An 18,344-nucleotide genomic window follows, 5' to 3' on the forward strand; every position below is an offset into this window, starting at 1 on the left:
ATGGTGGACTGTGCAATCCCTTGCTGCGCGTCAAATCGAAACTTGGCGCTAAGCGGGGTCGCGTGAAGTGAGTTGAGCCCAAATCACGAACTTCAGTCAGAAATAGCACTAGACGTTTTGAGTTGAGATTGGAACAGTATTTGCTCAAAGATCAAGTGACGAAAGCAATAACGCGAGAGATGGATGGTAAAAGATAGAAAAGAGATGCGATGCGCGATGTGAGGAGAGGAGAGATGAATCGGTGGCTTGGCAGCTTTGTCATTCACCTACAAGCACGTGATATTTGTCACCAGCCACAGGTTCGCGGCGAAATGCCCTTCAGTGAATCTTAAGATTGAGCTTCTCCAGGTTCCCCACTCTTCATCACAGACTGTTTTATTCCTGCCAGTTTTACTCGGAACTTATTTCAACTACTACATCTCCTCTCCTACGAATTCCTTACAACTCAGAGAATATGGCCGACGTCCGATCGCTCCTCCGCAGCGAACTAGCTTCCCGCAAGGGCACATCTCAACCAAATGCGACAGGAAATCGCGTCACCAAAAAGCGCAAGGTTGACGGTGGAGATGGAGTAATGCGAAAGAAGATCCGCGCCGCTGAACTGGACACATTCCAGTCTACCTCTGGCGCAACAAGCGACGGGCAAACTCCAGAGGAAGAAGGTCCAGGGCAAGTCGAGGATGATGTTGCCGGCCCAGAACCTCCACTCGAAGACGAACAAGAAATTATTGAGCCAGCCGCAGACCTCGCAGAAGAACCCACTACGCAGCCACCCCAAGAACCATCCACGCCTATTGATGAAGAGGTATGGGCAGCATTTGAACGCGAGGTCGCCGCGCAGGATGATGAGCCCCATGTACCAGCCGCTGTTACAGCCGAGGCTACGATATCCGCGGCACCAATGACAGCTGCAGAACTCGCTGCGCAGGAGGAGAGAGCGAAGGTGTCGTCAGTCCGCACTCGTGAGACAGAGTTGGAAGGGGAGCGAGAGGATGCCGCACGTCTTCTAGAGGAAGAGTTTGATGAGATGGATCAGTTGGAGGAGCGGGTGCGAAGACTCAAACAAAAACGCGAGGAGTTGCGGAAAGCCCGTGCCGAAGATCAGACACAGGATGAGCCGATGGGATCTAGCGCAGTGGAGCAGGATGAGAGCGAGAGTGAAGGCGATGACGATGAGGATTGGGATGGTTGGAGATTTAAATGATTGAACGAATCGTCTACGTGAAGGGAAATGGTTTCCCTCATCTACAGTGATACCCTCAGGAACCGAATGGCATTGGTATAAGCAAATTGCCTCTTGATGTACAATATGAACTCGGCTGTCCTTATTTCGAAAAAAGTATGTGTAATATTTAGTGACCAACTATTATTGACTCGGCTTCTGTTCCTCGTCTGCCCCCTGATCAACATCCATGTAGCTCATTAGTCCGTCCTTGTTGACGCGCATTGCCTGTTCAATCTCGGCCTCGCCTTCTCGGAGGAGATGCTTGCCACGGAGAAGATCTCCTCGCTGCCTCCGCTTCTCTTCCTCCACGCGCTTCTCCCGATCTGCAAGGGCTCTCTCGCGTTTCTCCCGTTCAACTCGTTTTCTGTCGGCTTCTTCTAGCTCTTCTGCCGTCATCTGTACCTCTGGCGGCGGAGGCAGAGTAGATATGTACGCCTCAATCAAGGGGTTTCGAACCTCGGGGGCGAGTCCGATATATCGAACATCAGTGATGACCATGTTGGGCAGAGCTTCCAAGTTCGACGACCGATGCAACAAGTCCAAAGGAACAGATTTGAGCAGGCCTGACAGGTCTGACTTGCGGGTGCTTTCGGGTTGCTTGAGACGCGAGATGTGGTCTCGGTAGAACTTCTCGCGCTCTTTATCTCCAAGCTGAGAGTCCTTCATTTCAGGCTCTTTCCTGTACTTGCGCTTGAATTCCGGCCAGTAAAGCTTCGGGGTGGCATATTCTTGCAAAAATTCCAGATATCTAATGCGCGGGTCGGTCTTCTCCTGCTTCGCTTTCTGCTCTTTTACATATTGGATTCGGTCCCGGCTCCAATTGGAAAAGATCTCTCGTCGTGTCTTCATGTTCGAGGGCGCGGTATACCGAGTATCTTCGATTATGCGGCCTTCTTCAATGACATTTTCCCATGTCGTGAATGGGTTGATTCGGAAGTCATCCAGCAAGTCGCGGAAGAGGGCCTCGGCATCGGCCTCTGTCAGCGGTAGGCCCTCTGCACCCTCTTCCCAGTCTTCTTCTCCGACCTCACCATATTCCCCCGGATCCAGTCCGTAGTCTTCACCCATGGCTGCTAGTTGGTATGCCATGTCTTCTTCGTTGAATTCTAGCGGCTGATCCTTGGGGGCCTCACTTTCAGCTCGTGCACGCTTTGATGGTTGGCCCTCTTCTCCCTCACTGTCTGTAACCTCCACCTCCTCATAGTCGTCGTCATAGTCTGGATGCTCCGGTTCTTGTAGTGTCGGCTGGAACTCTGTATGAGGATCCTGTGGCGGGGGCGATTCTTTCTTGGTTGGCACTTCGGGCTCACCCCGTTCTTTCCTTTCCTTCTTCTCACGCTCGAGGCGATCAAATTCCACCACGCCCTTCAAGACTTGCTCTGGAAATTTCCAAAAACTTTCCTTTGTTTCTGGATTGTGCACAAATCTCCTCCCAAGCTTGGTCTTCACTAATAACCACGGGGCGCACCCAGGAATGGGATGCTTCGCTTTCGGCCGATCTTCGGGTTCTCTCCGTCCACGATCATGATAACCTCTCCCACCACGGAATCCTCCGCGGCCGCGAGCGTTTTGTGGTGTTCCAAATTGCGCTGGCCCAGAGCCAAACCCTGCCGGTGGTCCATATGGTGTTGAAGAAAACGCAGGTAGAGTCTCGGGATTGTATGCTCCTTCTGGGGTGTGGGAAGCGGCCTGAATGGGCTGAGGGGCTGTTTCTTGAGGGCGGGTGTATGTCGATTGCTTTGTTGAAGAATTATAATAGTACAAATGACCTGGCTTAATAGTTAGAACGGCCAAAAGTTTTCACTCGAACCCTGCGCAAGACTAACCTGTGGGGGCTCGATGCTGTGTCCACCCCGAAGGCAAAGGGGGAGGAGCGGTGTATGTTGATCTCAGCATGGCAATCGAGATCAATCAATTCAAAGCAACGGTTAAATCAATCTTCTAGTCCGTCCTTGCGGGTCGAAGTGGTGAAATCGTCGCAGCGAAGCTTTGGTGTGGTGAAGTGGTCCGAGCTTGGCGGATGACAGAGGACGCGCCAGGGCGAGTTGCCTGGAGCTTCTACGTCTTCACCACCGACCTTCACCATCCCGAACCACCTGTCCCGCACAATCAACCCTTACTTATAGCCCATTTCTGAGTTTTTGTTGCTTTATTTTATTCATACACGATGTCTCGGAGATACGATTCGAGGGTTTGTGCACACCGTCATTCCTTTGGTGCAGCTCCAGCTAACCTATGACGCTGTTGGAAAGACTACCATCTTCTCCCCAGAAGGTCGTCTCTACCAGGTCGAATATGCGCTTGAGGCTATTTCTCATGCCGGAACAGCCCTTGGTATCTTAGCCAAGGATGGAATTGTCCTCGCTGCTGAGAGGAAGGTGACCAGCAAGCTGCTGGAGCAGGATACCTCCGCTGAGAAGCTCTACACAATCAACGAGTACGCCGCCCCCTTTTGTCTGGAATCAAATAGCCAGATTTATGGTGTTTGGTATTGGGATAAGTAGCTAATATCTTCCAGTAACATGATTTGCGCCGTTGCGGGTATGAACGCCGATGCCAACATTCTGATCAACTATGCTCGCCAGAACGCCCAACGCTACCTCCTCACGTACAATGAAGACATTCCATGTGAACAGCTTGTCCGTCGACTGTGTGATCTGAAGCAAGGATATACCCAACACGGAGGTCTCCGTCCGTTCGGTGTCTCCTTCATCTACGCCGGATACGACCACCTGCGTCAGTTCCAGTTGTATCAGAGCAACCCCAGTGGAAATTACGGAGGTTGGAAAGCGACGAGCGTTGGTGCAAACAACGCAAGCGCTCAGAGTCTCCTCAAGCAAGATTACAAGGAAGACTGCGATCTGAAGGAGGCTTGCGCTATGGCTGTCAAGGTGCTGAGCAAGACTATGGACTCCACAAAGCTGAGCAGTGAGAAGAGTGGGTTTCCCGGGTGTCGCTTTTGCATTATGTTTCATGCTAACATTTCTACCTTACGCAGTCGAGTTCGCAACAGTGGGCAAGACCAAGGATGGCAAGATCTACCACCACCTATGGACTGCGGATGAAATTGACTCCCTTCTCCGGGAACAAGGGCTGGCCAAGGTCGATGATGAGCCCGAGGCTGGTGACATAAAATAGATTAAATCTTCTCTTGTTCTTTTTTCCGTTTCAGATACTCGAATCCAATACTTTGACCATAATCAGCCGGTTGCAATATCCTAGCATCACCTTATGTCCAAACAAAACACTAGTCTTTTTGTCTGTCGCGTGTGCTTTTGTTTATAGCTGCATCTGGTGTTGTTCTCTTGTGACGTGGCATGCACATCGGCCCAGTCTCAGCGCTCTCCTTCAGTTCTGCATTCCAATTTGACGCTGTTTGCCTTGAAGATGTTGAAGCAGATAGGTACACGTAAGCTGAAGAGACATGGGTGTTGCTTAGGGGCATGCAAGCTCTAGCCAGCACGAGTAAATTCTCCGATTATAGTACCATAATATATAGCCAGCTCGCCGTTCTGTGGTGTTCAGTTCATACCTCATCCCTTTTTCTTCCTCTCTCTTGTTAATATCACTAACACCTATCATACTACCAAACCCATTGTTATTTACCCATATTCCAAAAACTATTGTTTCAGAGCTAGGTTGAAGATCTGCAATGTTGGAGTTGCCGGGTATAGAGCAAGGGAAGTGGAACCCAGCCCACTTAGCCCTGGATTCTTCTCACAACACTAACATCCGGCAGAACAGCTTCCAATTTCCTTCATTTTCTAGGACCTTAGTTAAGATTCTTCTTCTATGTGACAGGTCTCATCTTATTAGGTTATCTAAGCAAGGGATAATCACGTGCGGGGATGTGATGAGGGGCATTTTGTTCCACACTATGTGCCCTCGCTCTGACACCAGACACCACACACCACTGCTCTCGTTTCAAGTATTATCTTGATTCTGAATGGCCATTTGATATTCGTCAGGCATCAATGGCCTTTTTGTCTGGTTGCAGCAGGTACCACTCCTTGTCTTGTGAGACTCAATCTGTCTCAGCGAACCGCTCACCCAGGAAACAGGGCGCTTATGACATGGCTAGTCCCTATTGACATTTTTTTGGGAGCTTACCAGCCTATGGACAGGAAGAAATATGGAGTCTGAAACAATTAAATTTCTCGTCAATCTTTTCAAAGGTGATATGGTTCTCCCATCTCCTTGCAGAAACTCGATTCGGACTTGATGTCACGGACAAATGGTGAAACATGAAACTCGCTGCAAATACCCCTAAAAAAACAGTGACAGGCAACCAAAAAAACGACAAGACGATTGGTCACGAAGGACCCGAAAGAAGTTGACACAATTGCTGTTCACCTGTCCAACAAAAAAGAAAAGAAAAAAGAAAAGAAAAGCGCCAAAGGAACACCGGTTTTGTAAATCCAAGCCAATCCTATCTTAGGAGAGTGCTCCTTCGGTCGTCCCGCTCCCGTTGCAGGGAGCGGATCTCTTTCTCCAAATCCATAATGAGCTTGTGAGACCGATCCATGGAGGCCACAAGGTTGGCACCCTCTCGCTTCCACCGGTCCAAACGGTCGACTTCGGCACTACGCCGGCGATATTTGGTTTCGATTTTCTCACAGAGACGACAATTGGTCTTCTCGTTCTCAGTCATGTTGACGAGTCTCATACCGCATGTCTCGCCGGTGCGATATTCATAGTTGCATCGGTGAGCAAAGCTGGTCCAACTCCAGTCTCCACACGCAAATCTCTTTTGGTTGTAAAAGCACATGCCTATCAGATCTGTCAGTGCTGCTCAATCTGCAAGTACGACATAACCCACTTGCTCACGGCTCTCCGTCTTTGTTTCAGCTTGAATGCCGGGTTTCTATTGGTTGCACCTGACAGTACACCCGCGCTTGTTGGATTTGATAGGCCGGTTTTTGTCTGCGTTTTTAAAGGATCCGGGAAGCTCAACAAAGTTGAAACAAATTTCGAATCAATCCGTTTTATGAAGAAGATCTATTGGCCTTGCTTGAAGATTGCAGACTCGAATTGTGAAACCGGGGGGATGATTGAGAACTTCAAGGTATCCTGGGGGCATTAACAGGCTTATTTATGTTTCGGACGAAGTTTCTATGCTACGGCTTTATTCTCCCATGTTTGCCTCGTCCCACTGTTGATCGACGTTTGTCAGTGCCCGATGGCTTATCATCCGTGGTTCCAGTCCGTGGATTTCACATCGCACCTGCCTGACGGTTGATCCGGTTGGCTGTGAGTAGTTCTCCAAGCAGTGGAGACGGTATGATGGCCATGGTATCTCGAATGGAGCCACTATGAACAACCGGTTGCTTCATGGATGCATGCAACCCTCAGCCGTGGCGATGCCCTCCTCATGGTGATGTACGATGGGTCGAAAATCCCTCAATCCATGCCTGCAATCCTCTACTTTCCAGATTTGACTACTGCAATTATGCCGTCGCCATCTGCCTCTCCCCGCTTTCATGTGGATGCTGTTCGCATGGACTCGCACTCCTGTGATTCTCTTGCGTTTTGCATGCCTGATCCTGCATGGCCAGGTTGGTCTCGGCACTTGCTAGCTGTCGTATTGATGCAATAATCAGGCTTTCATGTCCAGGGATAACCCTGTCCCTATGCAAGAGAAAAGCTACTGCCTTCGCGAATGTGATGGGACTCTGCACGCCACTTGTGACTCCATCACAATGGGTTGTTCTATCTTGATGCAATTTTTCGACGGCTGCAATTGTTGATTGGCTCAGTGTCTCATCTATCATGAGCACTGACACGGAATTTCGACCGAACGCCATGTTTTATCCAGAGAAGTATCTATCCGATATTGCTGTCTGTGTGATTGCATACGCATGCACATCCCGATTTATTGCCTTCACTCCTCTTCATGGCTCTTACGTCTCCTGCATTTGGGCAATAATGGAAATCAATATTGGGTCTCAGCATGTGGTTGCAACCATTAGCCCCTGTCGTTTTGTGTTATTTCTGCCGAGTCTTACTCGCCAGTCTATCAAAGTTTAGACTTGAACGTCGTTCCACCCCTGCCGCACCTTTCCGGTCTGTGGCTTTCAGCCAATAGCTCTCCCTTCAGTGGCAATGGTAGGGTCTCTGAGGCTCTATCATTGGCACCCGGGTTCAAGGACACGGACCATGCAATTGAAATTTCTTGTGCCAGACCCCAAAAATTAGGGATGCAGGCCAGATAGATCCATTTTCGTTCAGCTGATCTCTCACTCCTGCAAAGAGGGATCCTGCATTTGCCCCCGCTCATGTGTGTGTTCATCATCATCCACTTGCTTCTTTTGGCGGAAATGATAGGATCGGATTGATGTACGGCCCTCGCCGCAGACACGAACCGTGACACCTTCCACATATTGCTGAACCATATGCAGCTGCACCAAAGCTCAGAGACTCTGACGTGGCACGTTGCTTCTGGCTTTCTGCGTCAATTCCGGGTAGCCAGGGCTGGCTCGAAAGCCGTGGGTCGCCGTTTAGGGATCCCATGCAAGCTCCACCGGGGACCCAGATGCCATTCACATTAATGAGAATGACGAAATATGACTGATTGCCAATATGGAACCGAAAATCCTGCAGACTTCAGTCTTTGCCGTTTTGATCGATTGTTCTGGGCAATTCACCAATCCCACAGGCGATCGTCGGGGAATGCCGCTCAATCACGCCCAGAATCGGACCCAGGAACATGATCCATGACAAGATGTTGAGTTGGCAACTGGCATCCCTGATGATGGCTCATAACCTCAAAATGGCCGTCACACTCGGTGGATCTATCGTTTGCTGCGGCGAGCTGGTTGCATCCAGCCCCAAAAACTCTCGAATCAATTTCTGAAGCCCCCCTGCTCTTTTGCCTCTCGCTCCGTCTTACCACCGAAGTCCCCTCGCCCATCCTTAGTGTACCAATCTTTCTCCTGGCAAGGATCAGGCCGAGTGTGGGAAAAGCATGGTTCTTGTTTCTGCCCAACAAGCGAAGTTGCCGGGTGAAATACTAGAGCATTTTTGATCTGGTTAGAGCTACCGCAGGCCAATTTTGAGAGCTATCAACCGGGGAAGCCCGTGCCTTAACGTTGAAATTGAATTCCAGGACCCGCATACAGGCTCCCACAGCGTCGGGCTCTTCTGATCCCGTGATCTGAAAGTGAACGGAGGCTCCCGCACCTTATACACGCCTGCCTTTGACCGGCGACAAATCGTTGATGGTAACGCTACCTTCGGTGTTGGACAGCAAAAAGCCCACTGCCTACATTTTCTCATGCTTTACGGGGATTGGTCGACCGGTCAACTTATCCTCGCCTGCAGTCGGCCCAATCGTCCAATGGAAACCGTCAGCCGGGATGTCAGTCGTATGCAACTAATGAGTCCTTTCCCCACCCTGCACCAAAGAGGCATGTGCATCTCATCACCAATTACATTAGGTGAGGCCTAGGCCTACATTGTATTGGTCAATTGTGCTCCCTCTGAGTGGGCCCTCGCATTCGCGTGTTCCCAGTTGTCATTCCTCACACAGACACTGTGAACACAGTACTAAACTACTGTCTGGGGGTTCTATTCTTTTTTTGCTTTTCTTCTGGCATTACCTCACGCTACCTATGCTGGATGTAGTGTCTAATCAGCCCTTCTGCCTCGTAATTTATTGCCAATTGGCTAAGGTGAGCTCGGGTTGTCTATTCGAGTTTGTACCTAGTTTACCCGAAGGTTATATTCGAACTTGTATGCCACTCCAACACCTCGAGGGCGTTGGTGCAATTGTAATATCGAGAAGCGCATATATACTCACATTTTAAATCTCAATACATATCATATCATCTATTTGAAGTTCGGGCCCACATTTTGCTTTTGCTTCCCTCGAGTCTGTTGACTGTCTAACAAACCTTCCGCGGATCACCAATACAATAGTCTTATAACTGCAGCAAAGTCTAGTATCCTGCTCTCCTTCATTCTTATTGCCCTCCTACCCAATTTCCGAAGGGAAAATAATAGGCGGTGATCACTCTCACCCTTGCCGGCTCGTGTTTGCAAGCAACTCAAGACTCTATTGCCACAATGCTACAACTTAATATACCGAAGAACTTCACAATAAACTGGGTGGAATCATACAAGACTGATTAGTAGGAATGGGCTTTTTCCGAATAGCCACATTAGTCTGGGTAGGCTTCGTTCTCGAGCCAGCCCGCTCACCGCGCACGCTCAAACCCCCTCTACTGTGGCGCATCTGCCTACTACCGAGCCTTTGGAAATGAGTAATCTCAGCTTGGCATGCATCATTTGGCGACAGCTTCTGGCGGCTGGCGGGCCGCCAGCCGCCAGAATAAGACATGGGTCTGCATGGTGTGACCGACTGGGAGACTAGAAGGACATTGGTGGCGGAGGTCTCTATGGCGGGTTCAATAATGTATGCGGTGTTTGTCACCACTCTCTCGATTGCAAGTCACATAACATATTGGACACCATCACGCCCTTGTCTTTAGCTACATATGATATGATTATTATGGACGTAGCGGATACTCAGCCAATCCCGGTATAGATCCAATTCAAATAATATATCAAACCAGTGCAAATTAGTAGCTAGAACCCAAAGACCCTTTGATTCCATTTGTATGAAGGCCAGTCTCTTAGGGCAAGCTCATTGCCCGATTAGGTTAGCCTGACTGATTCTAACCAAGTGACGTCAACATGATCCCAGGGTCTATGGAAACTTGGAAGAGAAGACTGACGGGCTACTTCTAATGGATTCTCCCTAATAGTAACAAGCACTTCCTTTTATCTAACCAGATTGCTTTTCTCCAATTCATCGCATCTTACAATCTCGATACACAACCCCGTCCTCAACGATATATCTCTACGAACCGCCTCAATCCGCACCTAGAATCATCTCCAGATATTATTTTCACATCTTACAAAATGCTGAAAACCATCATCTCAGTCGGCCAGCAAGCCACTCGAGTCGCCCGGAGCCAAGTCTCAAAAACCACTATCCAATCACTCGCAACCCCAACAGCAACAAGAACGCCCTTCAGCACATCCCCACTCTCCCAGATCGAAAAAGGCCAGGGCTCACTCGACCGGGAAACCTTGAACCCGGAGCGCTCAGAGACTGCCAAATCTGGCACGGACGGCGAAGTCGCCAAGCACCCTTCTGCATTCGACCCAAAGAACACAGCACCGGAGACCGAGCTCGCAGCCACTGAAGAGGAAAGCAGGCAAGAAGGCAAGAAGGAGAGTCCTCTAAATATGAGCCCTGCCAATAGGGATGCTAGCGCTTGGAGGCGCCAGGCTGAGGACGGGCCTGATCGGAACCGGGATCGCGAGGCTTCCAGCTCTCGTGGCGCGACAAAGAAGGGCCGTGGTATTCATGTGAAGGAAGATGGGACTCATGTTTCGTACCGGGATTGAATGCTGTGTTTATAGTATTGCGGGCGATAAATGATAATGTTATGTAGGGAGATAAGCATTTCCAAAGTTAATGTCATATCAAGTTTCGATTAATCCTATCAAGTAAGTAATTTGTCCATCGCCGCATAACGTCATGAATCCAAAGCACAAGAAGTAGTATTTAAAGACATAGCTCATTCCAACGCACCGAGCGTGTTCAAGAGGAAGCTTCCTTGCCATATTTGATAATATCACTGCCAAACAAGGTCCAAACTTTCTCGCTGCCCTCGGGAACATCGCCTTCCAGCGCCTTGAGACCAGCATTGACAGCAGCTCTGCCAATAACCTCCGCCTCCTGAGCCCAGCTATCTTTCAGACCGGAGTGAAGCTTACCAGCCAAGTTCGCAAAAAACCGGATCCCAGCCTCGAGCGGCCGGCTTTCCTCACGAGTACCAGCAATCAGACCAGGGCGCAGGATGACCATGTGCTCAAACCCAAGCTTCTTGATATCCTCTTCAATTTCGCCCTTCATGCGGGAGTAGGCAATGTTGGAATCCTTGTTGGCACCAGTAGAGGAGATCAGCACGTAGACCTTGGTGCCAGCTTCGTGCGCGGCCTTGGCAAGCTCGACGTTCAGCCCATGCTCGATTTTGTATTGGTTATCGAACCCGCCTGCAGCTGCCTTTGTGGTTCCAAAGGCAGAAATGAAGATGCTGGGGGTCGGGGAGAGGGTGGAGAGCTTGCCGGCCCAGGTGGCGGTATCGCTAGAGACGAAGTTGGTGAGTTTGGCTGGGGGCGTGCCGCTAGCGGCTGGCGGGGTGCGACGGGAGATGGTGTCCACGCGGGTTACAGTGGGGTTGGCAATAAGGCTGGTGAGGATATGAGAGCCCTATCGGTTATGCGATTTAGCTCGAGTTCTAGCCTGGGTATCTTTGTTTGGAAAGTTTCCAGACGAGTAGATCGAGGAGCTTTGCTTGTAGGAAGTGAACTTACCACCATACCCGTACCACCGATCAATGCGACATTCACCATGTTTGTTTTTATGATTTGTAATTAGGATAAACGTCTGTTGTGTTTGTATAAGATACGAGAGGAGCACAGTAGGAGTCCTGGAGGATCCAGGCGCAGTGTCTTTCGTCATGCCGAGGTTGAGCTAAACTACATTGGGTAAGCTCGACTTTGGCTACACGCACAATGTTCAGCTAGTCTACTAGAAGAAAACATAATAGTATGTAATATAATTTCTACCTAGCAATGCTTTCACCTTCAAAGCATCAAATGTCATTATGAGATTATGTTACATATTTAGTGATTTTTTGTGTGGGCGGTGGAGATAGCCAAGGGCCGTGTTATGTAGCAAACCTTTTCAACCGTGTTTTGCTTATCATCCTCACATCGTCCTAGGGCCTCTGGGACCCTTGACCTTCAAAATGCCCTTCCTTTCGTTGCCATTCGAAATCATAAAGATGATTGCGTCAGAGCTGCCAGATGAAGATGTACTTGACTTGATGTGCACCAATAGACAGCTTCATGACCTCCTAATTCGTGATCTTTATAAGCGAACTATAGATACAGATCCATCTGGATATGCCCTTTTTTGGTGTGTGTTGAATGGTGCTATACAAGGGATGCGTCACCTATTATCCTGCAATGCGAATGTGAACAAATGCTTGTTTTGGTACGAGGAACCAAAGGGCCAAGAGGGATATTTACAGTCAACTTCAGCCTACACTTGGCTGTCGAGGATGACAACTTGCTTATGGCAAATCTGCTTTTGGAAACTGGAGCCAATGTCAACGCGGAATACGAAAGCCGCGCTCCCTTTGACTCAGCGCGCAGCCTTACTCCCTTGGATGTGGATTGTATCATGTTCCAAAGTTCAACTGCGGCTACTCAAGTACAGAGCAAATGGTATGAACAACAATACGGTTGTCCGGATGCAAATCGGCAAATTGTGAAGTAGAACATGAATGCCTGGAGGAAGAAGAGTCTTAATTTCTATGCTAATTACAAGACTTTCAATGTAAATATAGCGAAATTCATAACTTGACAAGGGAGGTTGGGCCGCTGTATACAGCCGTAGATCGACCCCGCTTCACAGCCCCAGCTGGGCACTTCCCTCTCCTTCGCATCTATATCACAACAAAGAGCCAAAATGAGCTTTGGCTTCGGCGTTGGTGATTTTCTGGCCGTCTTGAAGCTAGCAAATACTGTGCGAAAACAGTTCAAAGATGCACCCAGTCAATTCAAGTCTATATCTGACGAGTGAGTGGAACACAGCCTTGAAATTCCAAATTTCCCTGGAGTCTTCGGGCTGACAATTTCCATGATAGCGTGAAGTTGCTATCAAACGTCCTCCGGGATATCGAAGATGAAGATCCGAGTGAAAATTTACAAAACGCGCAAAAAGCGAAACTGAATGAGATCTCTCGTAGCTGCACGGGGCTACTCGGCGATCTTCATGCCATCATCAACAAGTACCAGCCGATCGACAAATCATCAGCGGAACCAAGAGGTATCAAGAATATTGGCGACAGGGTATGGAAACGATTGAATTGGGACCAGAAGGAGATCCATGATTTTCGACAACGCCTTTCTACAAATATTGACTCCTTCAATTTGTTCTTAACTCGTATCACCAAGCAAGTCCCAGCCCTCTCCGCAGTCTACAAGACCAGCTAACCATGAACAGGCAGGTGGCAATCACCACTCAGCATGGAGTCACTCAGCTTCTTGAGTACCAAGATACTCAGCAGCATGAAAACTGTCTTGAATGGCTCTCATCGCTTGATCACGATGCCAAACAGGCTGATTTTTTCAGTCGCGTACAAGAAGGAACTGGGAAATGGCTTTTGACCTCGACAGAGTTCAACAAATGGGTCAGTCTGAATGATTTGGCTGATCAACAGCTTGAGCCAAAGACCGCCGAGACGCATCGTACTCTATTTTGTCCGGGTATTCCTGGTGCAGGAAAGACCTTCCTGTCATCCATTGTCATCAATCATCTTCAACAAATCCTCCGACCAAACGATGTTGCTCTTGCCTTTTTCTTTTGCAATTTTAGAGAGAAGGTAACCCTCGAGGAGATGCTTGGTTCTTTACTCAAGCAGTTCGTTCGGCAGCAACCATCAATTCCTCAATACCTAGTGGATCCGTTCAGAAGAAGGGCAAGTCTCGTTACGAGCGACTTTATGACTTGTCTCAAATCTATGTTTTCCACATTCTCAAAAGTTTTCCTTGTCATCGACGCGTTGGATGAATGTGACCTTCCAGACAACCTCCGAACAAGATTTCTTTCAGAGCTCAGGGCTCTCCAACATGACTTCAACTTACGTGTATTTGCAACCTCTCGAGATGATCAAGGGATTCCCGCTTTATTCGAAGGCTGTGCGAGGCTTCAAGTTCGGGCCAGCCCAGAAGATGTCAAGAGGTTTCTTGCTGGGCGAGTCGGGATCCTCCCAGCCTTCGTTCAGAAAAGATCAGACCTACAGGAAGAAATCATAACAGAAATATCGACATCAATCGATGGAATGTATGTTTCTATCACATGCCTTGTGATTCTAGGCTCTATATACAGGATTCTAATACTGTTTAGGTTCCTCTTGGCTCGATTGCACATCGACTCTTTGCAGGGGAAACGTTCACCCAAGTTGATTCGACAGGCACTGAAGACCCTACCAAAGGGGTTAGACGCTGCATACGTGGAGGCAATGAGCCGCATCGAAAATCAACATCCTGACGAGGTTGAAACTGCAAAAGATGTTCTTTGCTGGATTTCTTGCGCAACAAGGCCCCTCACCCCTCTTGAATTGCAACATGCCCTTGCTATCGAGGACGATCAACCTTTTCTTGACGAAGATAACGTCCCCGATATTGAGGATTTGGTCTCAGTATGTGCGGGTCTTGTTACTTTTGATGAACAGAGTGGTGTTGTCAGACTGGTGCATTATACGATGCAAGACTTCTTTGATCGAACCAAAGATTCTCTTTTTCCGGGCGCTCATCATAAAATAGCGACTCGGTGCATAAGCTACCTTTCCTTCGACGTTTTCAGTAATGCATCGGTTGAGATATCTGGTAAACAATACGATACTATGTTGCGAGAAAACCCTCTTACCGAATACTCTGCTGAAAATCTGCGATATCATATTCACCAGCAAGAAATCGATCTAGGTCTTGTTTCGAGGCTTTTTAGAGGTCAATGGAGTTTTTATACGCTACTTTATGTATGGGAGCGCGACGCGCCATGGTCGCATAATTTGACCACGCCACAACTCTGGGCACCACTCTATATTCGGCATTTGCCGAAAGCTAGACTTGACATTTATCTTGCTGCTTGTCTTGATCTTGTTCAGACAATGAAAACTATATTGGAAGATGACGCAGGAGATACCTGTGATTTCGAGCGGGAAACGGGCCTGACGCCATTATGGTGCGCCGCTCTTTATGACTCTTGGGCAGTTGTCGATCTCCTGCTCAACTTTGGCGCCTACCCAAGCGCTCAACAGTTTATTGAATTTACGCCCTTGATGGTGGCTATTCATTGCAATCATACTGAGACCGCGCAGCTTCTTATTGGATCGGGGGCCAACATAAACGATGAGATTCATCATACTGAATCAGAGGATCATGAAGGAATCGACATTCCTCTATTGCTTGCAATCGCAAGGAGAAACGAGGTACTCGTCAGGTGCCTCGTTGAGCGAGGTGTGATCATAGAACCCCGCGGATCAAGGAAGCATGGCCCTTTGGATCTGGCAGCCTTGCATAATCATGATGCGATTTTTGATTTTCTATTTGAGGTCATCGATAGAAACTCTAGTGGGTCAGACTATCATTTCCTACTGTGTTGCGCAGCAATGGGTGGGCGCGAGCACATTGTCACACGTCTACTCGAGAGAGATGACCTTTCTGCTGAGTGGAAAGTTTCATGTGCCCAGAATGCACTTTATGGCCTTTCATCTTGCGGTCCTGACTACAATGACGACATTCCCCATGATGCAGTTCTAAAGATTCTACTCGGACTGGACGGCGTTGATGTTAACTTTCAGTTTGAAGGAAAGGGTCTTCTTCACAGAAGCATAGGGCGTACATCCAATGTTCGAACTCTGAAGAGTACAATAGCGACAACAAAGCTGCTGTACCAGCATGGAGCTGATCAAAACATCAAGAACAAGGATGGGCAAAGCTGCCTTGTCCAAACAGTAGCTAGCGATCTTGACTATGGTTTCAAGTTTCGTCTAGAGATTGCTAAGTTTCTACTTGATACAAATGGCCCTCAGGCGGACCTCGAAAGCCAGGATCACAACGGCCGTACCCCATTACACCTCGCTGTCATGTCCATGCTCAAATCATATGAATGCCAGGAGATAGTTCGGCTTCTGCTTGGGAAGGGCGCAAATCCAAACAGCAGGGATAATACAGACAGGACTCCTCTTTCTTATGCAGCCGAGTTATCGCTTCTGGCAATACCCCGACTGCTGCTTGCGAGCGATGCCAATGTGGACGACAAGGATAGCGCTGGACGCACTCCGCTTTCATATGCGGTGGGATGTAACCCCCAGAAACTCTGGGGGCACCACGACAAGCACCTGAAAATATTCGCAGAGAAGTGGCCCCCAAACAGCTTGGGTGAAGCTGTTGAAATTCTTCTTTCGAAAGGAGCAGATCCAAATTCTCGAGATCATGATGGTATGACACCCCTTCTCCGCGCAGAAAAGAATCTGCCAGAGGACCATGAAGTCGTGAAAAAACTTCGGAGTTCGTACAGGAGTTAGAGCTGTCTCTTTATGCTCTTCTATACGTACTGAATGATGTCCTTTTTGTTTCCAAGTTTGCCAGTGGTTTCTCTATTGTTCAAAGTCAGTCACTATTCACTAGCGGGTGCCGTAGCCATAGGGGCCTATTATTAACGATAGAAATATCAACGTGTGACAATCTTTGGATATACTTAGAGAGAGTCTTCCAAGGTTTCCCCGCTTTCTTCTCCTGAAGTCCATCGCCAGGGCTATTCTAGTCCTATTAGTTTCAGTCAACTAAAAGCGATTGGTATTCTACCAGCTGTGGCCACGTCTAAATTGTATACCACTTGCAAAAATGACGGGAGATAGACGGCATAACAATAGTAAGATAACTGGTATGTCATATCTAGGAGACATACGCCTAGAACGGCCCTATCGGTGAGGAACTTATAGTTTAGGAACGGCACTACGGCCATGTAAGTCTCATAAAAGCCAAATGAGATGAGTAGGACTAGCCCAATCACAATCATGGCAATTATATAGCCGGTCTGCCAGCTATGGGGTGCCATACCGGCCAGAGTGAATGGCAGAAGGAATATTACTATGCCGCTATCAAATAGGAAGACACCTATTACTATTTGTTTAGTAGAGAATTGGCTTTTTGCAATAAAAGCTGCAAAAACACTAATATGGTGACTCACAGTCAAACTCTTTAATGTACCACCAAATTGTTTACAGGTTGAAATTCTAGGCCTTTCTTTCCCTAACAAGAAGACCTTCCTTCTCGACCCTACGTAAATTGAAGTAGCCCCCAACTACGATTTCCGGTATGTGGTGGAGGTGCTGCATTTATATGGCGCCAATTTGCATGAAGACTCTTCTTCATGACGCAGTAGATAATTATGGGTCTCTTAATGATGGTCTCATAGAGCACCTCTTATATCTTGGTGCCGACGTGAACGCGAAGGATCATATCGGGTGGTCGGCCATATCTTTTGCGTTCGTGGGCCAATACCGTGACACCCAACGATGCAAAGCATTTGTGGAATTGCTTATATCATATGGAGCTAAAGTTGTGCCTGAAGAGCTCGGAGATTCGGTTGGTAACGCTTTATATCGCGAAGAACTTGATCATCTTGAATTTCTCCTTGAATACGGAGCAGACTTGAACTCCTTTCAGAACGAGGAAGGAACTTGCCTGCATCTCGTGGTCACATCAATTCAATAATGATGAAAGTGATAAGAAAAAAGAAGAATTCCTGAAAATCCTCCTCAACGGAGGAGCTGACGTCCATTTGAGAGACCGCAAATCAAAAACTTCATTGGACCACGCAGTGTTATTCTCATGGAACATAAATATAGCTAAGTATCTCCTCGATGTGGGCGCCAAAGTACAATGCAAAGGCAAAGAAGGAGCTCAGCTCCGGGTTCACCTTATCAAGGATGGACTAACCAGCTGGTTTGACCCAGATACCAAACGGCTTCAGTCCTACCTGGATAAAATGGATTGGTGGGAGTTGACATATCCATATCAATATGACTTCCGTGAGATGGATAATATGATTGGGTTGCTTCTGGAATACGGTGTCCGTCGAGACTGCGTGGATGACTCTGGCCAATGTCCTCTTGACCAACCTGGTGCTGAATTATTTTCTGCTCTACAGCCCTGGCTTTCTAAAAGACAGGGAGCATGATGCTGTTGGTTGTGACATATTAATCAGCTACGTTTCTGCTGAAGCTTTTGGGAATATTGGGAAGTTTGGAGTCATCAATTTATATATCATCAAGAATATGTATCAACTTGGAGGAGCAGTCTATTTTGAGGAACTTCTTAACAGCCTCTATCACTCATAGTCTCAGTGGTTCATGCTTTTGAAACAGAGCAAAGTAAAATTGGAAGCTTCCATGTTGTCATACTGGCGTATCTATAATCGTACATTCTGGAAATGACAGAGAATCTATGTTAATTTTGATAGTTTGTTTTT

At 48.0% G+C, this 18,344-nt stretch overlaps 11 protein-coding genes across 11 annotated transcripts; 7 read left to right on the forward strand and 4 right to left on the reverse strand.

Annotated features, from left to right (window-relative positions):
• Positions 1-454: 454 nt before the first annotated feature.
• On the forward strand, positions 455-1,204 carry N7517_001554 (uncharacterized protein; the record flags this gene model as incomplete). The annotated part of the gene is made up of 1 exon (XM_056719284.1): positions 455-1,204. One exon carries the CDS (start codon positions 455-457, stop codon positions 1,202-1,204), a length of 750 nt encoding a protein of 249 aa, XP_056583419.1.
• Positions 1,205-1,366: 162 nt separating this feature from the next.
• Positions 1,367-2,847, reverse strand: N7517_001555 (uncharacterized protein; the record flags this gene model as incomplete). Its single annotated transcript, XM_056719285.1, has 2 exons — positions 1,367-2,634; positions 2,694-2,847. The coding sequence occupies 2 exons, from the start codon at positions 2,845-2,847 to the stop codon at positions 1,367-1,369; spliced, it is 1,422 nt and encodes a 473-aa protein (XP_056583420.1).
• A 311-nt stretch (positions 2,848-3,158) lies between these two features.
• On the reverse strand, positions 3,159-3,311 carry N7517_001556 (uncharacterized protein; the record flags this gene model as incomplete). The annotated part of the gene is made up of 1 exon (XM_056719286.1): positions 3,159-3,311. The coding sequence occupies one exon, from the start codon at positions 3,309-3,311 to the stop codon at positions 3,159-3,161; it is 153 nt and encodes a 50-aa protein (XP_056583421.1).
• An 81-nt stretch (positions 3,312-3,392) lies between these two features.
• Positions 3,393-4,363, forward strand: pre9 (proteasome core particle subunit alpha 3; the record flags this gene model as incomplete). The annotated part of the gene is made up of 4 exons (XM_056719287.1): positions 3,393-3,416; positions 3,478-3,662; positions 3,744-4,162; positions 4,224-4,363. The coding sequence occupies 4 exons, from the start codon at positions 3,393-3,395 to the stop codon at positions 4,361-4,363; spliced, it is 768 nt and encodes a 255-aa protein (XP_056583422.1).
• Positions 4,364-5,654: 1,291 nt separating this feature from the next.
• On the reverse strand, positions 5,655-5,993 carry N7517_001558 (uncharacterized protein; the record flags this gene model as incomplete). The annotated part of the gene is made up of 1 exon (XM_056719288.1): positions 5,655-5,993. The coding sequence occupies one exon, from the start codon at positions 5,991-5,993 to the stop codon at positions 5,655-5,657; it is 339 nt and encodes a 112-aa protein (XP_056583423.1).
• Positions 5,994-7,931: 1,938 nt separating this feature from the next.
• N7517_001559 (uncharacterized protein) lies at positions 7,932-8,369 on the forward strand (the record flags this gene model as incomplete). The annotated part of the gene is given in 3 exon segments (XM_056719289.1): positions 7,932-8,039; positions 8,051-8,226; positions 8,270-8,369. 3 exon segments carry the CDS (start codon positions 7,932-7,934, stop codon positions 8,367-8,369), a joined length of 384 nt encoding a protein of 127 aa, XP_056583424.1.
• Positions 8,370-8,442: 73 nt separating this feature from the next.
• On the forward strand, positions 8,443-9,596 carry N7517_001560 (uncharacterized protein; the record flags this gene model as incomplete). Its single annotated transcript, XM_056719290.1, has 2 exons — positions 8,443-8,582; positions 9,380-9,596. 2 exons carry the CDS (start codon positions 8,443-8,445, stop codon positions 9,594-9,596), a joined length of 357 nt encoding a protein of 118 aa, XP_056583425.1.
• A 551-nt stretch (positions 9,597-10,147) lies between these two features.
• On the forward strand, positions 10,148-10,639 carry N7517_001561 (uncharacterized protein; the record flags this gene model as incomplete). Its single annotated transcript, XM_056719291.1, has 1 exon — positions 10,148-10,639. The coding sequence occupies one exon, from the start codon at positions 10,148-10,150 to the stop codon at positions 10,637-10,639; it is 492 nt and encodes a 163-aa protein (XP_056583426.1).
• A 196-nt stretch (positions 10,640-10,835) lies between these two features.
• On the reverse strand, positions 10,836-11,650 carry N7517_001562 (uncharacterized protein; the record flags this gene model as incomplete). The annotated part of the gene is made up of 2 exons (XM_056719292.1): positions 10,836-11,507; positions 11,612-11,650. 2 exons carry the CDS (start codon positions 11,648-11,650, stop codon positions 10,836-10,838), a joined length of 711 nt encoding a protein of 236 aa, XP_056583427.1.
• Positions 11,651-12,048: 398 nt separating this feature from the next.
• Positions 12,049-12,581, forward strand: N7517_001563 (uncharacterized protein; the record flags this gene model as incomplete). Its single annotated transcript, XM_056719293.1, has 2 exons — positions 12,049-12,218; positions 12,344-12,581. 2 exons carry the CDS (start codon positions 12,049-12,051, stop codon positions 12,579-12,581), a joined length of 408 nt encoding a protein of 135 aa, XP_056583428.1.
• A 192-nt stretch (positions 12,582-12,773) lies between these two features.
• Positions 12,774-16,395, forward strand: N7517_001564 (uncharacterized protein; the record flags this gene model as incomplete). The annotated part of the gene is made up of 4 exons (XM_056719294.1): positions 12,774-12,883; positions 12,952-13,260; positions 13,311-14,150; positions 14,214-16,395. The coding sequence occupies 4 exons, from the start codon at positions 12,774-12,776 to the stop codon at positions 16,393-16,395; spliced, it is 3,441 nt and encodes a 1,146-aa protein (XP_056583429.1).
• Positions 16,396-18,344: the final 1,949 nt, after the last annotated feature.

This window comes from Penicillium concentricum, assembly GCF_028827145.1.
Source record: "Penicillium concentricum strain IBT 3081 chromosome Unknown utg000001l_segment0_segment0, whole genome shotgun sequence".
NCBI classification, from domain to species: domain Eukaryota; kingdom Fungi; phylum Ascomycota; class Eurotiomycetes; order Eurotiales; family Aspergillaceae; genus Penicillium; species Penicillium concentricum.